General features: G+C 46.0%; 2 protein-coding genes across 4 annotated transcripts in view; one reads left to right on the forward strand and one right to left on the reverse strand.

Moving 5' to 3' along the window:
• On the forward strand, positions 1-3,264 carry ssr3 (signal sequence receptor, gamma). The gene is made up of 5 exons (XM_080543406.1): positions 1-233; positions 1,000-1,126; positions 1,430-1,528; positions 1,835-1,966; positions 2,960-3,264. Exons 1-5 carry the CDS (start codon positions 95-97, stop codon positions 3,024-3,026), a joined length of 564 nt encoding a protein of 187 aa, XP_080399532.1. The 5' UTR covers positions 1-94; the 3' UTR covers positions 3,027-3,264.
• A 2,325-nt stretch (positions 3,265-5,589) lies between these two features.
• The window catches only part of kcnab1a (potassium voltage-gated channel subfamily A regulatory beta subunit 1a), a gene marked incomplete at both ends in the record, with an annotated part of 86,589 nt that continues 72,550 nt past the window's right edge, over positions 5,590-19,628 (reverse strand). For 2 of the 3 annotated variants that reach the window (XM_080542695.1, XM_080542696.1), the window contains 7 exons: positions 5,590-5,679; positions 5,898-5,986; positions 7,723-7,843; positions 8,039-8,133; positions 8,366-8,486; positions 11,726-11,811; positions 15,780-15,866. In XM_080542695.1, coding sequence (XP_080398821.1) covers positions 5,590-5,679; positions 5,898-5,986; positions 7,723-7,843; positions 8,039-8,133; positions 8,366-8,486; positions 11,726-11,811; positions 15,780-15,866 — 689 coding nt within the window. The remainder of the gene's footprint in view (positions 5,680-5,897; positions 5,987-7,722; positions 7,844-8,038; positions 8,134-8,365; positions 8,487-11,725; positions 11,812-15,779; positions 15,867-19,628) is intronic. The other variant, XM_080542697.1, reaches the window with a different exon arrangement.

The following is a 19,628-nucleotide window of genomic DNA, read 5'->3' on the forward strand; positions in this document are numbered from 1 at the left end:
CAAACCCTCTGTGTTCATACGTGTCAGTCTTCTTCCAGTGCTGAGCTAGTGTCTGGACGGTAACCCTAACCCGGCCACACACAGAACCAGAACCATGGCGCCTAAAGCCCTCATCAGCCGGCAGCAGCAGAGCGAGGAGGACCTCCTCCTCCAGGACTTCAGCAGGAACCTCTCCGCCAAGTCCACCGCGCTGTTCTACGGCAACGCGCTCATCGTGTCCGCCATCCCCATCTGTAAGTAACAGAGTTAGGCCATGGAGCTAATGTCGCTCTGTGGAAATGACACCTAGCCTTTTCTGATCCGAGAAGGTGATATTCACTGTAAAAGCGGTTGTTTTTTTAGGCGGAGACTGAATTTGAGATGTTTCACAATGTTCTAGCTCTATTTACTCTGACACAGTAACATATATACATTGATTCGGACACTTCTACAGTCACCCCACAGGTGTTAGCTTTCATTTGATGCCAAGATCATTAAAGGCCCTTGTGATTGTGGAGATATTGTATATTCACTGTGGGCATGTCATTTCGAGCAGAAAACCAGAAAATGAGGTGGATAAGAAGAGGCTAGCTACATCTTTTCTCCTAGAAGCTACCCTGCTAGCTAGCTATCTGTCTATACATCCCCAATATATATCTATATGTCCCCAATGCGAATGAAATTACATATCCACCCATAGTCTGCTTGTGCCAAACAGCTGATTTCTGTCTGACATGTGTGTAACACAGTGAGCTAAGCTGTAGTCTTGTCAAACTCCTCATTGATCACCGCTATAGTTCGAAAACTACGTGGCATAAGTAGTGAACTGTGTTTGGTGGCTAGATCCATGTCTTCAGCTGTGTCAGCTTAGCTGTTATTATCTTTGAATGGCTTTGCTGTTTCCGTCATGACTATTCTGCTCATCCAGATCTGATTCATATTGCATACTGTATAACATAACGGTTTTTATCAAGGTGTTTTATCACAGCTGTTGACTGGTTCTTAATTGTTGTGGTTCAGGGTTGTTCTGGAGGATCTGGCACATGGACCTGGTCCAGTCGGCGGTTCTGTATGGAGTCATGACCCTGGTCAGCACCTACCTCGTCGCTTTTGCCTACAAGAATGTCAAGTTCGTCCTCAAACACAAGTGAGTTCAGTACACACACACACACACACAGTTCATGTTGAACTATAGAAGCCCCCCCCCCTCCCCATTAACTGTACACACACACACACACACACACACACACACACACACACACACACACACACACACACACACACACACACACACAGAGTTCATGTTGAACTAAAGCCCCCCCAATAGGCCTTTCAGATATTGTAATATTAATATTTGCAACATGTCTAGCCTGCTAAAGGTTTGAAATGAGAGCCTCCATTAGTAAATCAATCGTTCCGTATAGTTACATGTTGTCTCTTCATCTCACAGGGTTGCCCAGAAGCGCGAGGACGCCGTCTCTAAGGAGGTGACCAGGAAGCTGTCTGAGGCAGACAACCGCAAGATGTCCCGTAAGGAGAAGGACGAGAGGTGTGCTTCAGCTCTTAATCTCTGGGTTTGGGCAGATAACCTATCAAACACTCAGACAATGTTGTCTTTGGTGGTGAAATCACTTTTCTTACTTAACTTTAATTGTACAAAAGGCAATTACAGGGACATGATTACCATAGAATGGACCATAGACAGGAAAAGTAATCAAATGCAGGTCACATAAGAAAAACAGTTCTGTTCAGATTCTTAAGAGGTGATATACATTAATTGCAAGTATCTGAATGCCTCTGAGAGCGTGTATCTGTGTATCTGTGGTTTTTAATCCCCGTATCCCCCTCATGTAAGGATCCTATGGAAGAAGAACGAGGTAGCAGACTATGAGGCAACTACCTTCTCAATCTTCTACAACAACACCCTGTTCCTTGTCCTCGTCATCATCGCCTCTTTCTTCCTGCTCAAGAACTTCAACCCCACTGTGTATCCTTCAGTCATGATTATAACTAGTTAGGATTGGTGAGAATAGTCATACCCTGACAGCCCACTCATTGGTCAGTTTTGCCACTTGTAGAGGAAACAATATCAACCTACAGTATTCATTGGCTGTTGTCTTACAGCAAGCAAAGTCACCAGATACATACCCTCCAATTTCACAGTTTCTGTCAAATGAATACAGTACAGGCCAAAAGTTTGGACACACCTTCTCATTCAATGTGTTTCCTTTATTTTCATGACTATTTACATTGTAGATTCTCACTGAAGGCATCAAAACTATGAATGAACACATGTGGAATGATGTACTTAACAAAAAAGTGTGAAATAACTCTAAATATGTCTTAGATTTTAGATTCCTCAAAGTAGCCACCCTTTGCTTTTTTGTTGTTAATAAAATAAAAAATTGTTGTTGTTAATAAAATATATAATATTAAATATATATATATATATAATAACATATTATTATTAACACATATTATATTTAATATTATTATTATATATTTTATTAACAACAAAAAAGCAAAGGGTGGCTACTTTGAGGAATCTTAAATATAAGACATATTTAGAGTTATTTCACACTTTATTGTTAAATACGTAATTCCTATGTGTTCATTCATAGTTTTGATGCCTTCAGTGAGAATCTACAATGTACCAAATAGTCATGAAAATAAAGGAAACGCATTGAATGAGAAGGTGTGTCCAAACTTTTGGCCTGTACTGTATACCTAGACAGAATGACGGACATACAGAAGTATTGTATGGAGGAATTATTTCTCTTGTCTGTATGTAATCTGCAGACCAGAAGCATTCCAGCCCTCGTGCATAATTGTGATAATCCTAAATTGAGGTCTGTGTGGTGTTTGTGTAAATCATGTGTTGATATCTAATTGGCCTTTAATGCATGTTGCCCATGTAGATCTTAACCTAAAGTAAAATGTGAATGGAAAGTATCTTTGTCCTTAACACATGTTCCTCCAGTAACTACATCCTGTCCATCAGCGCCTCTTCTGGACTCATCGCCCTGCTCTCCACGGGATCCAAGTAAAGGCGGAAAGAACCAATTGAAAGACTGAAGATGTTTTCTTTTTTTCTTTTTTTTTAATAAATGGGAGGCAAGGGTCGGGGGAGAATGAAATACAATTCACGTAACAATCGTTCCAGTTGTGAGCCTTCATAAAACATCATGATCAAAACTCTGGAGCTCACTCCAGGTATGGGGACTATGCATAGAAAGTGTTGTAATTTGTACAGGAATACCATCAAATAAAAGTTCGGAATCTCCACCTAACTTTGCAGTAATTGTTTGATTTTCAAATCCAAACTTTTGGAGTGTAGAGCCAAACCTGGCCTGTTACCCATCTCCCAGTTATAGTATCATCTATAGTCATGCTTGTCCACTATGCAGTCAATACACATACAGTCACTTCCAAATTAATTTGGTCAGTTTTGAGGACAACTTACACAATGTCAGCTTTCATTTGACTTTTTTTTTCATAAATATCTTACCATTTAGAAATGAAAAGCATTTCTGAAGTCCCCCCCATATATTATACTTATTCCAACTATCCAATCGAATTTGGAGGTGGCAGAAGATGCAGTGATGTCAAACTAGGATTATTATGCTCCACCCATCACCAATGCATGCACAAGACAAATGCCTCAATCAAACAGACCTCAATAGGCATAATGCATTTATTAAATCAATATATATTAGATGCTATATACAGAGACGTCTTCTCATAGGAGGAATGGAGATGAATGATATGGATACAGAGACATTGATGTCTGGTTGAAACTAATCTGAGATTCACATTTTACCATTTGACAGATTTACATACAGTTGAAAACAACACTTGTGTATAGTCGTGTTGCTTTATTAATACAGTTTACATTGTCAGAAGAACTGGGAGAGGTCAGGTGACATGAGCCCATACACTGTAGGCCATATTTCTGTCCCAAGTCTCTTCCCTTCACCCCTACCCTTTGAATGTTCTCAGATACAATTGCCTAAATGCACCCAGTCCTTTTGTATGTGTGAGTACCCAAAGGTAAAGGTTAAACGGGATCACTCTTAATTCATATGAATTAATGAGAAAAGCAGAACACCACATTTGTATGAATTCGTCTTCTTTACAACCCAGGTCGTATGAGAAGCTACGAATGCGACCTGGTGCATGTGAAAGGGACGATTTCTACTGGCAGTTCAATAGGAAAGGCAGAATGCCTCATAAGGAGGATGATGGGGTGGCGGGGGCTGGTTTAGGGGTAGGGGCCGGTGACCAAAATGGATCTAGAGTCTAGACCATTGCCACAGGAAAAGAAAATAGATACTTCTTTAATTCCCCTCTGCCCTCTCTCACTCCCTTTGAAGTTGTAAGCACTGGCTCCAGATAATCTGCCATGTTACTTTCACCTTTGAAGTCCTGTCTTATCTATGAAGGGGACACAACAAGGGTCAAAGGCAACTTTCTAGAATGAAATGCAGCCTGAGTCCTGTTAGCAAGGTTCAAATCAAGGCACTCTGCAGGGTTGATGTCTACACCTAGTTACACTTACACAATAAAGACAATGTTCTGTGAAATGTACATAGCTATGATTAGCGATTCCGTAGAGTGCCTTCCCATTATCAAAGAACGCCAAATCTACCCATATTCATAATGTTATTCCAAATGCATGGCCATTCTGCTAGCCACCTCTTGTTGTAGTGTGAAACAAATACTGCAGTGATTGGTGCCACCAGCAAAACCCAGGACGAGTTCAGGACCAGACACGGCTACTGATGCATTGAGCAGCTGAGGAAATTCAACTGAACACTATTTACAGTATAGATAATGTATTCCTTATTTGCAAATAAAAGGGGCTTAAGGTATGTTCTGCTTCTGTTACAACCCTTTAGTTATATGGGCCTATACACCCCTGCAAAACAAAAATCCCCCCAAAAGACAAAAATAACTACCATTATAGAACAACTGTGCCATTTTACTTTATCACTAAAACAAGCAATACTAGCAGGTAACCTTGGTCTGAGGGAATGTAACAGGTCTGAACATGCTATCCTAGATTCACATCACCAATCGATGACGCAGGTTCAAGTCACAGGAAAAAGGAAAGGCAGGTGCCTCCATACTGGATACAAACAGAGTAGGGCTGCAGTTTCTTCAGATGACCAGAAGGGGGCGACCTGCTTCACGCACACACTGACCCACAGACTCCCACTGAAACTCTCTGCATTGTCTCCGTCACAAGGTTAAGCAGGGGTCACTTATAGTCGATTGGCTTGAGAGGATTTAGTTAAAGAAGTGCAGTCTCAGAAGCTTACTCTATGGTATTTCATAATCCTTTTGGTGTTCTTATGTATATAATCATAATGTGCTTTTAGAGAGAGAGAGACAGTCGAGGCACATCAGAGAAAGGAATGCATGCATCTACAGTTAACTCAGCTCAGAGATCTACCAGGAGGTAACGGCAACCTGGGTTGTTAAGCTGGGCAGGATGGAGCTTGGTGTGGGTAAAGGCGGGGCTGAGCTGGGAGCCCGAGGAGATTAGTGGATCTGGATCCAGGTTAATTACACAGTAGCCTTTTTCTTCACTCTGACTCCTCTGGATGTCTATGAGCGGTAGTCCTTCTTGCTATAAGGTTTGTTCCCCAGTATGTGATCAATGTCAGACACCACGTGAGATGTCATTTTTGGTAGGACCTGTGGAACATAGCAGGTAGAGTATGAGCATGACTGTATGGCTGGTGTGTGTGTGTGTGTGTGTGTGTGTGTGTGTGTGTGTGTGTGTGTGTGTGTGTGTGTGTGCGTGTGTGTGTGTGTGTGTGCGTGTGTGTGCATGCGTGTGTGTGCGAGTGGACTTATGCGCATGTGTGTGTGTTTGTGTGTGTGTGTGTGTGTGTGTGTGTGTGTGTGCTCACCTGTATGGCACCCAGGTTCTCTGTGAGCTGCTCTGGGCTGGAGGTTCCTAGCAGGACTGAGCTCACCCCCTCGTTCCTCAGACACCAGGCTAGGGCACGAGAGAGAGGATTGGACGACAGATAAAATGGTCCCACCTCTAAGACTTTAGACCAGGGGGGTATTCCACGAAACTCGATTAGAGCTAATTCAGGCTTGTTTTCATAATTCACGATCATTTCAGATCAAGTTCCGTTCCATGAATGTGGCTCAAATAATTTGCGGTTTGGTTCTTATGCAACCAATCCTTCAGAACAAACCTGGTAGCGAGCAGGTTTATGGTCTGGTTTAAGTGAGACGTGTGTCCAAAATGTCTCACAGGCGGAAACTAAATCCCATGGCTCAAGTGTCTTTTTGGAAATATTGTGTCCCACCTCTTACGAGATAGATAGATAATTTGATATTTTGATAGATAGTTTGATAGTGTGCTAGATAGATAGATAAAAAGGTGTCAAAAGATTTCACAGAAGCCTTCATGCAAATCGATTTACAATAAATACATCTGTCTAAGTAAGTGAATCATCTATCCATCAGTAATCAGAAGAAATAATAATCTATGCCAAATCCAGGGTCCAGTTACAATGCTGGAAGAACATAATTTACTAGTCAGAAAGGCTTCAAACACAATTGTAGTTATGTCAGGGGCCTCATTTATAGAAAGTAGGCTACTTGGATCAAATTTGTTCTTACCCGTGTCGTACGTAGAAAACCACGTCAACGTAGTGATTTATACAATTTCAACCTGAGTCAATTTGACCGTGGAAACTATCGTAGCTCTACGTCGAGACGAGTATTGACCTTGCGTACGCACATTACCTACTGGTTATGCGGAGTTATTACAGGCATGTGAGCCGCACTGGAAAAACGTTGCCTAGTGTAATTCATGCAAGTGGCTCGTAATAAAATTAACGATGTTGTTATCAGCCAAGAAAATGAGTTTAATTCAAGATTTAAAAGGAACTGATGTTTATGATTGTATTTCAGTCTTCCTTTATATCCCTCCGGAGCTGTCTATCTCCCCTTCAACATGCCTAGTGCGTTCCACAACGGACCTTGCCCGGCCACGCGCTAAATTATACTGGAGTTTCGGCTCTTCTGGGCTGCGTATAACTTGTGCACGCGCCCAAAGCGAGACTTTCCAAACCGCACTTGCGTGAACATTGATGACACGAGGGTGATTCTAATATCGAGGAATCACTTGAGGCTTGAATCCCAATCGAGAGTTGCCTGAACGAGGCTTTACTTTTAATCGAAATATATACTAATCAACGTACGTGGAACACCCCCCAGGCCTTCAGTTTCATTATAATGTTGTATAACAGTTGTAATTGCAGCTAGTGTCCACTTGGTGGTGCACTACCATCATCCCCGGAACACAGTAGGATCCTCCTCTCATTCTCTTTCCCTGACTGCAAAAAACTTTGTGAGATACACCCTTTTTAAAACAATGTTTAACTTTGGTGCTCATTTAAAAATAAATCAATAGTGAAGCTTGCTGCTATCCCATCCCATAGAAAACAAGTAAAAACAATGCTCAAGCGTATTAACGGCCGCTTGTTGTGTGTGTGTGTGTGTGTGTGTGTGTGTGTGTGTGTGTGTGTGCCTATGTTTGTGTGTGTGTGTGTGTGTGTGTGTGTGTGTGAGTGTTTGTGTGTGTGTGTGTGTGTGTGTGCCGATGTTTGTGAGTGTGTGTGTGTGTGTGTGTGTGTGTGTGTGTGTGTGTATGTGTGTGTGTGTGTGTGTGTGTGTGTGTGCGTTTGCCTATGTTTGTGAGTGTGTGTGTCTTACCCACAGCCAGTTGAGGAAGAGTGCAGCCCAGCTTCTCAGCAATATGCATCAGCTCCTTTAACTTAGCCTGCTGCTTCCTGCCATCCTCACTCACTATCTTCTCCTTTAGCCACTGGTAGGACTGCAAACAGGGGGGTAGAGAGAGAGAGAGAGAGAGAGAGAGAGAGAGAGAGAGAGAGAGAGAGAGAGAGAGAGGACCAAGGGAGGGAGTGTTACTCCAGGACAGGTGATTGTCTCTGTGAGGACCCATGGTGTGTGAGGACCCATGGCGTGTGAGGACCCATGGTGTGGCTCATCATCCTGAGGTGGACTTTACCTTCATGGAGGCCCTGGAGGATTCTGGGATGCCATTCTCGTATTTCCCAGTGATGATGCCACATGCCAGCGGAGACCACGTCATTGCCCCCACACCTGTCACCATGGAGACCAGGAGGGAGAGTTAATAGTGAAATTAGACAGGTGAGGTGATGTCAAATATGTAATATGAGAGAGAGAGATGTGTGAATAGAGAGAGGGAGTGACTGATGTTAGTATAAAATGGATGACATTGTCAATCAGTTGACAATGAAGTCCCTAGATTTAAACACAGCAGACATGAGAGAGTGGGGGTGGTGGGGGGTGGCGGGGGGGGGGGGGCACCTGCCTATTTTGTGGTAGAGTTCTGGCAGCTGCACTTCCACCTTCTCTCTCTGAAAGAGATGATACTCAGCCTGCTCACACACCGGTGGAACCAGGTTGAACTGCCTGGCCACAGAGTACGCCTCCTACACAGAGACAGGGAGATGCAGGTACAAGGCGGTAGATGGAGAGAGGAGGAGAGAGATGGAGAGAGGAAAGGGTGTAGAGACACAGGGAGAGAGAGAGGAAAGGGTGTAGAGACACAGGGAGAGAGAGAGGAAAGGGTGTAGAGACACAGGGAGAGAGAGAGGAAAGGGTGTAGAGACACAGGGAGAGAGAGAGGAAAGGGTGTAGAGACACAGGGAGAGAGGAAAGGGTGTAGAGACACAGGGAGAGAGGAAAGGGTGTAGAGACACAGGGAGAGAGAGAGGAAAGGGTGTAGAGACACAGGGAGAGAGAGAGGAAAGGGTGTAGAGACACAGGGAGAGAGAGAGGAAAGGGTGTAGAGACACAGGGAGAGAGAGAGGAAAGGGTGTAGAGACACAGAGAGAGAGGAAAGGGTGTAGAGACACAGGGAGAGAGGAAAGGGTGTAGAGACACAGGGAGAGAGGAAAGGGTGTAGAGACACAGAGAGAGAGGAAAGGGTGTAGAGACACAGGGAGAGAGGAAAGGGTGTAGAGACACAGGGAGAGAGGAAAGGGTGTAGAGACACAGGGAGAGAGGAAAGGGTGTAGAGACACAGGGAGAGAGAGAGGAAAGGGTGTAGAGACACAGGGAGAGAGGAAAGGGTGTAGAGACACAGGGAGAGAGGAAAGGGTGTAGAGACACAGGGAGAGAGGAAAGGGTGTAGAGACACAGGGAGAGAGAGAGGAAAGGGTGTAGAGACACAGGGAGAGAGGAAAGGGTGTAGAGACACAGGGAGAGAGGAAAGGGTGTAGAGACACAGGGAGAGAGGAAAGGGTGTAGAGACACAGGGAGAGAGGAAAGGGTGTAGAGACACAGGGAGAGAGGAAAGGGTGTAGAGACACAGGGAGAGAGGAAAGGGTGTAGAGACACAGGGAGAGAGGAAAGGGTGTAGAGACACAGGGAGAGAGGAAAGGGTGTAGAGACACAGGGAGAGAGGAAAGGGTGTAGAGACACAGGGAGAGAGAGAGGAAAGGGTGTAGAGACACAGGGAGAGAGGAAAGGGTGTAGAGACACAGGGAGAGAGGAAAGGGTGTAGAGACACAGGGAGAGAGGAAAGGGTGTAGAGACACAGAGAGAGAGAGAGGAAAGGGTGTAGAGACACAGGGAGAGAGGAAAGGGTGTAGAGACACAGGGAGAGAGGAAAGGGTGTAGAGACACAGGGAGAGAGGAAAGGGTGTAGAGACACAGGGAGAGAGGAAAGGGTGTAGAGACACAGGGAGAGAGGAAAGAGTGTAGAGACACAGGGAGAGAGGAAAGGGTGTAGAGACACAGGGAGAGAGGAAAGGGTGTAGAGACACAGGGAGAGAGGAAAGGGTGTAGAGACACAGGGATAGAGGAAAGGGTGTAGAGACACAGGGAGAGAGGAAAGGGTGTAGAGACACAGGGAGAGGGGAAAGGGTGTAGAGACACAGGGAGAGAGGAAAGGGTGTAGAGACACAGGGAGAGAGGAAAGGGTGTAGAGACACAGGGAGAGAGGAAAGGGTGTAGAGACACAGGGAGAGAGGAAAGGGTGTAGAGACACAGAGAGAGGGGAAAGGGTGTAGAGACACAGAGAGAGAGGAAAGGGTGTAGAGACACAGGGAGAGAGGAAAGGGTGTAGAGACACAGGGAGAGAGGAAAGGGTGTAGAGACACAGGGAGAGAGGAAAGGGTGTAGAGACACAGGGAGAGAGGAAAGGGTGTAGAGACACAGGGAGAGAGGACAGGGTGTAGAGACACAGGGAGAGAGGAAAGGGTGTAGAGACACAGGGAGAGAGGAAAGGGTGTAGAGACACAGGGAGAGAGAGAGGAAAGGGTGTAGAGACACAGGGAGAGAGGAAAGGGTGTAGAGACACAGGGAGAGAGGAAAGGGTGTAGAGACACAGAGAGAGAGGAAAGGGTGTAGAGACACAGGGAGAGAGGAAAGGGTGTAGAGACACAGGGAGAGAGGAAAGGGTGTAGAAACACAGGGAGAGAGGAAAGGGTGTAGAGACACAGGGAGAGAGGAAAGGGTGTAGAGACACAGGGAGAGAGGAAAGGGTGTAGAGACACAGGGAGAGAGGAAAGGGTGTAGAGACACAGGGAGAGAGGAAAGGGTGTAGAGACACAGGGAGAGAGGAAAGGGTGTAGAGACACAGGGAGAGAGGGAATAGGAGGGAAAGGAATAATCAAAATGAGTGTAATCCAAAATCAATATTCCATACATACACAACTCCTATCTATTACCCCATGTACCTTGCCTATCTATATTTACGTACTTCTTTCCACGAATGAAGTGTCATAGGGAATACATGCACAGCTCTCATTTCTCTCTGTTAAACATTAGCATAAGCAGCCTCTTGTTGCCTGCAGCTTCCTGCTGAGAAGAGAGAGTGAAAAGATTACAGGGCTTGTTTCAGCGTCTCTCTTCCGTTGTGTTCTCCTGCCATGCAGCCTGAGATGTGTGTGTGTGTGTGTGTGTGTGTGTGTGTGTGTGTGTGTGTGTGTGTGAGTGTGTGTGTGTGTGTGTGTGTGTGTGTGTACTGTTCCCCCTGTCACGCAACGATACACTGTTTATACCCTTACATTATTGATGCTATCTAAATTACAGTGCTTTCATCTGAGCTGATGTGCTACAAAACCAGCTCTTCAAATGCACCCTGATAACACACATAACACACACACACTAGTGTGGTGAGGAGGGAGGGGTTGCACCATTACAGGGAGATAATCTAAACAGGAAGACAAGGAGATGTTGACAATGAAAAACAGAGACACTTTAGCAAACCAAAATCTCCATAATTCTAGTCTCTCTCTCTCTCTCTCTCTCTCTCTCTCTCTCTCTCTCTCTCTCTCTCTCTCTCTCTCTCCCCTCCTCTCTTTCTCTATCTCTACCTGTTTGCCTATGGGTTGTTTGATGGTTATGCTTAAGAGTTAAATAAACGCTATATTTGTTTAAAATCAAATCAAATCAAATTGTATTTGTATAGCGCATTTCTTACAAGATGCAACTCAATGCGCTTCACACAATGAAAATGTTCAGTCAATCAGTCAATCAATCAATCAATACTGACAGAGCCGCGAGCAGGCAAAAGTAAAAAAACCTGTATACTATGTAGTCAGGAAAACATTTATATTTTTATGTTTATAGTATTTGATTTTCTGTACTGTTGTTTGTGAGTTTTAATAAAGGTGTTTTGAGGGTTGTAAGAGTAAGCTGGCTATCCTGGTCTCCCACTCACCATGATCTCCATGGCGGTCCATCGCGAGGTTCCCCAGTACATTGACATCCCCTGGTTGATCACGTACGTCATGGCTCTCACAATCTCTGAGGACATAAGGCTCAGTTTATCAATCAAATTATTCAGCAATTAGTTCATCAGTCAACCCCAGTCAACCCCAGTCAACCCCAGCCATTCCAAGTGTAGTCCATGTGGCTGGGAGAAGGAAACGGGAATGATAGGAATAGAGACACAGGTTTATACAGAAGGCTAAAGAGAAAAAATGAATACAAAAATGAATACAATGAAAAGGAAGACAAAGTAATATGTGGGTGTAATGGATGCCGTGCAGAGCGTTAGAGAGAATACATGGACAGGGAAAGAGAAATAAAGAGAAACATGATCTCAAATCACGACAGACTCACAGAACAACTGATTCTGTGTCTCATTCCACAGTCCCACTTAACAAATCCTACAAAAAAACAAAATTTCTCCCTGCAGGCTACCGGAAGCTTCCTCTGAGCATTTCTCTCACCTGCTCACAGCACTTCACAGATCAGTAATGACTCACTTAATGACCAGTACAAGCTAACAAGCTAAAACACTCAAATTACCATCATCGAACTGCGTTATTACTGAAGAGGTTAGCTCAAATGCTAGGCTTTGCTACACTGGGATGAGTGACATTTGTATATCTCTATCATTGTACTCCCACCCCTGCTCAGCCCACCAGAGATGATACTCATCAGGACACAAGTCTATCGGGACACTACATTATTTTTAAACTGTTCTATTGTAGGAATAAGTCAGTGAAGACAAAGTGTAGTTCTCCCTTTGTCTTTGCTCTACACAGAGCTATGGTGCATAACATCTCGTAAGCAGTAATTAACAAACATCCCACGGTTCCTATGAGACATAAAAACCATAGTAAATACCAACCTGCCTAGCAGGGAACAGAACATACAGACAACTAAATAACTCTCTCTCTCTCTTTCTTTCTCTTTCTGTCTCCTACCCCCCCCTGTCTTTTTCTCTTTCACTGTGCTCCACTGACAGGACGTAGGGAGTGAGGAACCGAGCTAAGAGCCCTAGCAGAATGTTCTATCACACCATGGTGCTACAGAGAAAACAAAACAAGGGGGAGGACAGAGAAATGGCCCATTTCAGGGAGATGAGGGAAGGAGTTGGACAGGAAGAACAATAAACTGGGAGAGGAGAGCGAAGTAGTCTTAGGCCAAATAAAAAAAAGAGAAAGAGGTGAAGAGAGAGAAGTAAAAGACTTGTTAAAAGAGAAAGAGGGTTTATGAATAGAAAGAGAGAAATGTCAGGGAGAGAAAAAAAAAATCAAGAGGGAAGGAGTGATGTGAGATTGTGTCTCCTGTTCCTTGTCAGAAATGTGTTTCACAGAGTGAGGCTCAGGTCAGAATGCAACTTAGTGCAACCTTATGAAACGCAAACTCTGTCAGGCTTCAAGACCTGAAGGATTCACATCTAAACTCTCAGTACACAAAGAGAGACTTCTGATCTCTCTCTCTCTCATTCTCTTTTTTGCTGTGTGAGCATACATGTGTGTGCAAGTGCTATGTTGTTATACGTGAGAGACAGTGTTCAATAAAGGAGGACTTAAGCCCAGTTTATGCTTCTGCGTAAAATCGACGGCGTAGGCTAAGGCGTAGCTTGCGTAGGCCCGCGTAGCCTTGCGTAGGCTACGGCGTAGATTGACGCGCACCTCTCCAAAAATGTAACTACGCTGCAGTTTCTACGCAACCGTAAGCACAGTGATTGGTCCGCTTGGTAGCACATGATTCCGATATGATTCCGACTCTCTCGTCGGCCAAAATGCGGAAGCCATGACAGAAATGTCATTTACTTTTTCTGTAATTACTTATTAATTAAGATTTGAAAAATTATGATAACCATCGTATTATCATGTTTAATGACATTTCAATGCATCATAGAACTTTTATTTACAACAAGCATAACAACAACAAAATCGCTATTATGCCGCTTTGAGTACACCGTTCCAACGGAGCGCCCTATGGAGGCACAGCCTTCCTATAAGAAGCGCGATTCACATTTACGAGATGTACAATCCTGTTTATTTAGAAATAAATTATATTTATGATAGACATATTTAATGTAAAGTTATCTATAACAACTGTGATTGGTCAGCTTGGTAGCGTCACATTCCGACTCTCTCGTAAATGCGGAAGTCATGGCAGAAATGTCATTTACTTTTTCTGTAATTACTTATTAATAAAGATTTGAAAAATGATGATAACCATCTTATTATCTTAGTTTACTGTCATTTCAATGCATTATAGACATTTTCTTTACAACAAGCATAACAAAAATATGTTTTTTGATCGCTATTATGCCGCTATGAGTACACCGACCAACGCGACGCGGTCCGCGGACCAACGCAGAACTATAAACTTGGAGAGCCCTCGCGTAGGCCAGGGTTTCCGTTAGAAAAAATGTGTGCCGGTCAACGTGTCCGGGAAGATTTCAATTTACCGGACAAACGGTCATCATATTCAAATATAATATAGCTGTTTGTCGCGGTGATTAGTTGTGTAGCCTATACAGTATATGCCGTTTAATGTCTATTTCTCATCCGATACGATTAGATGCGAGCTATATAATAAATATAATATAGGCTTTCATGATTCGCATGCGCGCTATGCCATGTCCAGCGCTGAACGCGCGCCACACTGTCAACGGAGTCGCTGTGGCGGTAAATGCCCTCACTCAAGACACAATCTGGAGCCTTAACTGCTTTCAGTAGCTCAGTCAGTCCCACATACTGATGACATGCGATGCCATTTTTTGCCATGTGAAATGCAACTTGTAGCTGAGAGTGCAGCTTATTGTTAGCCGTTTCATTAGCCTGCTCACAGTGGCCTTTCATAGCGGTTTGCTGTTGCCTCAAACTGACCACCGATATGTGATCACTGCACCGCCTGTGATCAGTGAGACATTGTCATATTCGTTGCTCCTCCCATGAGTCCGTTATTCCTCCCCGATTTTTTGCACGGTGAGCAGAACATTTTTCCTTCCCCATCTAAACGCAGCCAGGGGAAATGTTCTTTCCATTCAACTCGGAACCCTCGAGACTTTCTGGCTGGAGGAGCCACTACCTCCATCTCTTCAGAGTCAGACTTCTCCTCAGACTCATTGTAGCTTGGTTTCATGAAGTCATTGTTAAGCTTACTTTGTCTTGCCATGTTTACCTCTCGCTCGCTATGGTGCACTTTGAGCTGCAACGTTTGCAGGTTAAAAGCGCTAGCCTATACAAATAAAAGTTATTAGTATGGTGGCCCGCTGCGCAGGGTTGCCAGATGGGCCGGGTTATCGCCGAATGGGCTACTGGGTTTAGCGGTAATAGACTGGTTAGGCTGTATTGTCAATCCCATCTGGCAACCCTGCCGCCGCTGTTTCGCATAGGCTAGCCTGCACATTAGGAGTCATCATCATGCCGGCGTCAAATCATATCATAATAAAAGAAATATATAGCCTATATATTCGTCTTTTTTAATATAGAAGGAATCAGAATGTGAACTTTAGCGAATTGTTTTCAAATTGTGCTTAGAGGGAATTATTTTCACCGGACATTATGACCGAAGAGGTTTAAATTTGTCGGACTTCAACAAATGTTACCGGACAAAGACCAGTAATTACCGGTTAACGGAAACCCAGGCGTAGGCTATGGCGTAGCCGCGCGTAAATTCGACGCAGAAGCATAAATTGGGCTTAAGGTGACAGCATATCCTGATCCTGACTTCAGTCACTACCACCAATCTCCTTCAGTATCCATCTGCCACCTCATTCTGGCCCTTGGTTGCCAAACACGTGAAGCGAAAATATGCCTTTTCCATTGATGTTTCTTCTTCATTATTCAATACCGAGCATAACATAACCCTCCCATCCTCCCAACCACCTGACATTGTCATATCCAACCAATGAGGCAGAGGCTAAAGTAATATCTTTGATTCTAGTCAACCCATTTACACTCCAGATATATATCCGACTGGTCACTCCGTCCCCCATGCTAAATGCAGATAGGCTGGCTCACCCTCCATGGGTGTGTTGGAGTCAGGGCGGTTGGCGAAGACCACGTCCACATATTCCAACTGCATCCTCTGAAGACAGCCCTTCAGACCTGAGAGGGAGGAGGGGAGTGGAGGGGAGGAGGGTAGAGGGGGAAGGGAGCGAGCAAACCCGACTTGGTAACTAGCGAGCAGAACAGGTCACCGCTGCTGTACAAGAAGTTGCTGAGTTCTCTTTCATAGTATTCGTTTCGTATCTCACTATGGGAACGCCCCTGCGTGACCTCATCAGAAGCTGAATTACACTGCGCCAGCCCATTGGCTGGCCCAGGCGACGCTTGTGTCTAAGGCTTACACACGGCGTCTGTCTTCATTCAAAAACCTCTTCTCGCTTCTCACTGGAGCTGACGACAACTGTGCGGGTGGCTAAAGCTAAACAGTCCACAGATACGAGCGACCAACTCGTGCCGACGGGCGCTTTGCTGCTAAACTGCATACGTTGACGTTCACAGGAGTAGAAATACTTCTGTTGAAGAGTAGGAATACATACTCTAACTCGGGGTAGCAAAAAAAGGGGGCGCCAACAACTTGCATGTGACGATGTGGCCAGTCAGCCCGCTTTCCACGCATCAGCGGGAATGGGCAGACTGCACACAGTCAGACTGAGTGTTGAGGACACTACGAAGGGGCTACAGGCTCCAATTCTGTGTCACTCCACCCCCTTTCAGATAAATACTGTACTCTCAAGCTCAGGGCGAACGAGCCAATATTCTCCTGGAGGAAATCTCCATTCTAAGGGAGAAAGGAGCTATAACAGTTGTACCTCTCGAGGAGACCCACAGAGGTTTCTACTCTAAGTATTTTCTGGTCCCAAAGAAAGGGGGGGGCATGAGGGCTATTCTAGACCTCCGCGTCTTGAATCAGCATCTCAGAAAATACAAATTCAGGATGTTGACACACTCTTCCCTGCTAAGTTTCGTACGAGCAGGGGATTGGTTCACATCAATCGACCTGAAGGACGCTTATTTCCACATTCCGATATATCCTCCACACAGGAAATATCTGAGATTCGCTTTCCAAGGGATAGCGTACGAATATGTGGTCCTTCCCTTCGGCCTGTCACTAAGCCCAAGGGTGTTTGTAAAATGCACCAAGGCAGCAGTGGCCCCACTCAGACAGAGGGGTATCAGAGTGGCCACATATATCGACGACTGGTTAGTGGCAGCCACCTCCCGCGAGGAGGCGGCGCGTCACACAGCGGTCATTTCGAAACACCTAACAAGTCTGGGGTTCCGAATAAACATGGAAAAGAGCATGGTGACACACCCTCTCAACGCATCGCGTTTATAGGGCTCGCACTGGACTCTATCCGAGCCAAGGCGTTTTTGTCTCCAGAAAGAGTGGACTCTAGCGCTGTTTCGCAGAGGCAACCTAGTTACCCTCAAGCAATGCCAGAGGTTGTTAGGCTTGATGGCCTCCGCTGTGGTGGCCATACCCCTGGGGCGCCTGTACATGAGAGGCATCCAGCGCTGGGTGGCCTCTCTGGGCCTGGACCCCCATCGCGACGGTCACCGTCGTGTGAGGGTCTCCAGGGATTGCGCACTGGCTCTGCACCAGTGGAAGGACCCAGGTTTCATAACACAGGGTGTTTCTATGGGACCTGGCCTGAACAGAAAAGTGATCACCGCGGACGCCTCTGTGAGAGGCTGGGGTGCCACTTTCGAAGGGAGAACGATAAACGGGGGTTGGGACCCGCACTTACGTTCTACCCATATAAACGGCCTGGAACTGCTAGCTGTTCACTTGGCTCTGAAACATTTCCTCCCGTGGTTGAGAGGACATCATGTTTTGGTGAGGACAGACAACTCCACGGTCGTTGCCTATGTAAACAGACAGGGAGGACTGAGGTCCGACCAGTTACACACTATGGCACACAGACTGATAGTGTGGAGCAGTGTACACATGCGGTCGCTGAGAGCAACCCATGTACCGGGCATTCTGAACTACGGAGCAGATTTGTTGTCCAGGGGCAACCCACTGTACGCAGACTGGAGACTTCACCCCGAAGTAGTGAAACAGATTTGGTCACGATTCGGTCAAGCGACCGTGGACGTTTATGCTACGGCAGAGAACGCCCAGTGTCCTCTGTTCTCCTCTCTGCGCGATCGGGGAGCCCCGCTGGGAGTGGACGCATTAGCGCACGAGTGGCCGAGGACCCTCCTGTATGCGTTCCCACCGGTGGCACTCATTCCCCCGACTCTGGCCAGAGTGAGGGAAGGAGATCTGTCCATGGTGCTGATAGCCCCGCGTTGGCCGGGAAAGCACTGGTTGGCGGAGATTTTTCAACTCCTATCCGGTCCGCCGTGGCAACTACCGCTGCGCAGGGACCTGCTGACCCAGGCGCGGGGGGAGATATTCCATCCCCACCCAGAGAGATTGTCTCTGTGGGCCTGGCCCGTGAAGGGATCAACCCTGCACTAGTGGGTCTTCCCCAAGGGGTGATCGACACTATTCAGTGCGCCAGAGCCTCATCAACTAGAAAGTTGTATGGGCATAAGTGGCGTGTGTTCGAGACTTGGTGCTCAGAGTCACACGCTGTCCCTTTTCAGTGTTCTGTGACAGTTATTCTGTCATTTCTACAGGACCTGATTGAGAAGGTTAAGGCTTTCTCAACCGTTAAGGTCTATTTGGCAGCTATTTCGGCTTGTCATATTGGCCTGGGTGGAAAGTCAATAAGCCAGCACCCGTTGGTGTGCCAAGGAAGGAAAGGAAGGAAATTGCCTGCATCTAGGCCGTTAGCTCCTTCATGGGACCTCCCTATGGTACTAGATGCTCTCTCCTGCCCACCGTTCGAACCGCTGGAACAGGTGGAGGTGAAAGTGTTAACGCTAAAGACGGTCCTATTGCTTGCTTTGGCTTCAGCTAAGCGCATAGGTGAAGTCCATGCGCTCTCGGTGCACCGAGAGTGTACAAAGTTCTCCCCAGGGGACTCTAGGGTCAGTCTGATGCTTAACCCAGCCTTTATTCCGAAGGTTATAGGCTCTTGCACCCCTATAGAGTTGGCTTGGCTGCCTTCTATCCCCCGCCTTTCGCCTCGGAAGAGCACAGGCGGTTGTATACTTTATGTCCTGTCCGCGCGCTGCGTGTTTACATAGACAGGACTCAGGGTTGCAGGAAAGATGACCAGTTGTTTGTATCCTGGGCGAATCCACACACGGGAAAGCCAGTGTCAAAACAGCGCCTTTCCCATTGGGTAGTGGCGGCGATTGCCTTGGCTTACTCTAGTAAGGGTCTACAGCCCCCCGCGGGCTTACGTGCGCACTCTACTAGAGGTTTGGCGACCTCCTGGGCACTCTTTAAAGGGGTGTCTATTCAGGAGGTGTGTGCGGCGGCGTGCTGGGCTTCGCCCCACACGTTCACTAGATTTTATAGGTTGGATGTTACGGCTCCAACTCTATCACACTCAGTCCTCAGTTTGGGTTCCTCTTAGGACGTAGTTCCTAGAGTGTGAGGGTCCATTCTGGGACAGTTGTCGTTTTGCAGGCAGGTCTGGCAATAAGTATATTCCCATAGTGAGATACGAAACGAATACTATGAAAGAGAACTTTAGGTTATTTACATAACCCCGGTTCTTTGAGTAGTATTCGTGAGTATCTCACCGGACCACCCTCCTTGCTTTAGAAGTGAGGAAGAGGTTGCTTGTTTTGAATGACGACAGACGGCGTGTGTAAGCCTTATATAGGCGGAGGGTCCCGTCCCTCCTGACACAAGCGTCGCCTGGGCCAGCCAATGGGCTGGCGCAGTGTAATTCAGCTTCTGATGAGGTCACGCAGGGGCGTTCCCATAGTGAGATACTCACGAATACTACTCAGAGA

The sequence above is a fragment of the Nansenia antarctica genome (genome assembly GCF_963989245.1).
Source record: "Nansenia antarctica genome assembly, chromosome: 12".
Taxonomy (NCBI): Eukaryota; Metazoa; Chordata; class Actinopteri; order Argentiniformes; family Microstomatidae; genus Nansenia; species Nansenia antarctica.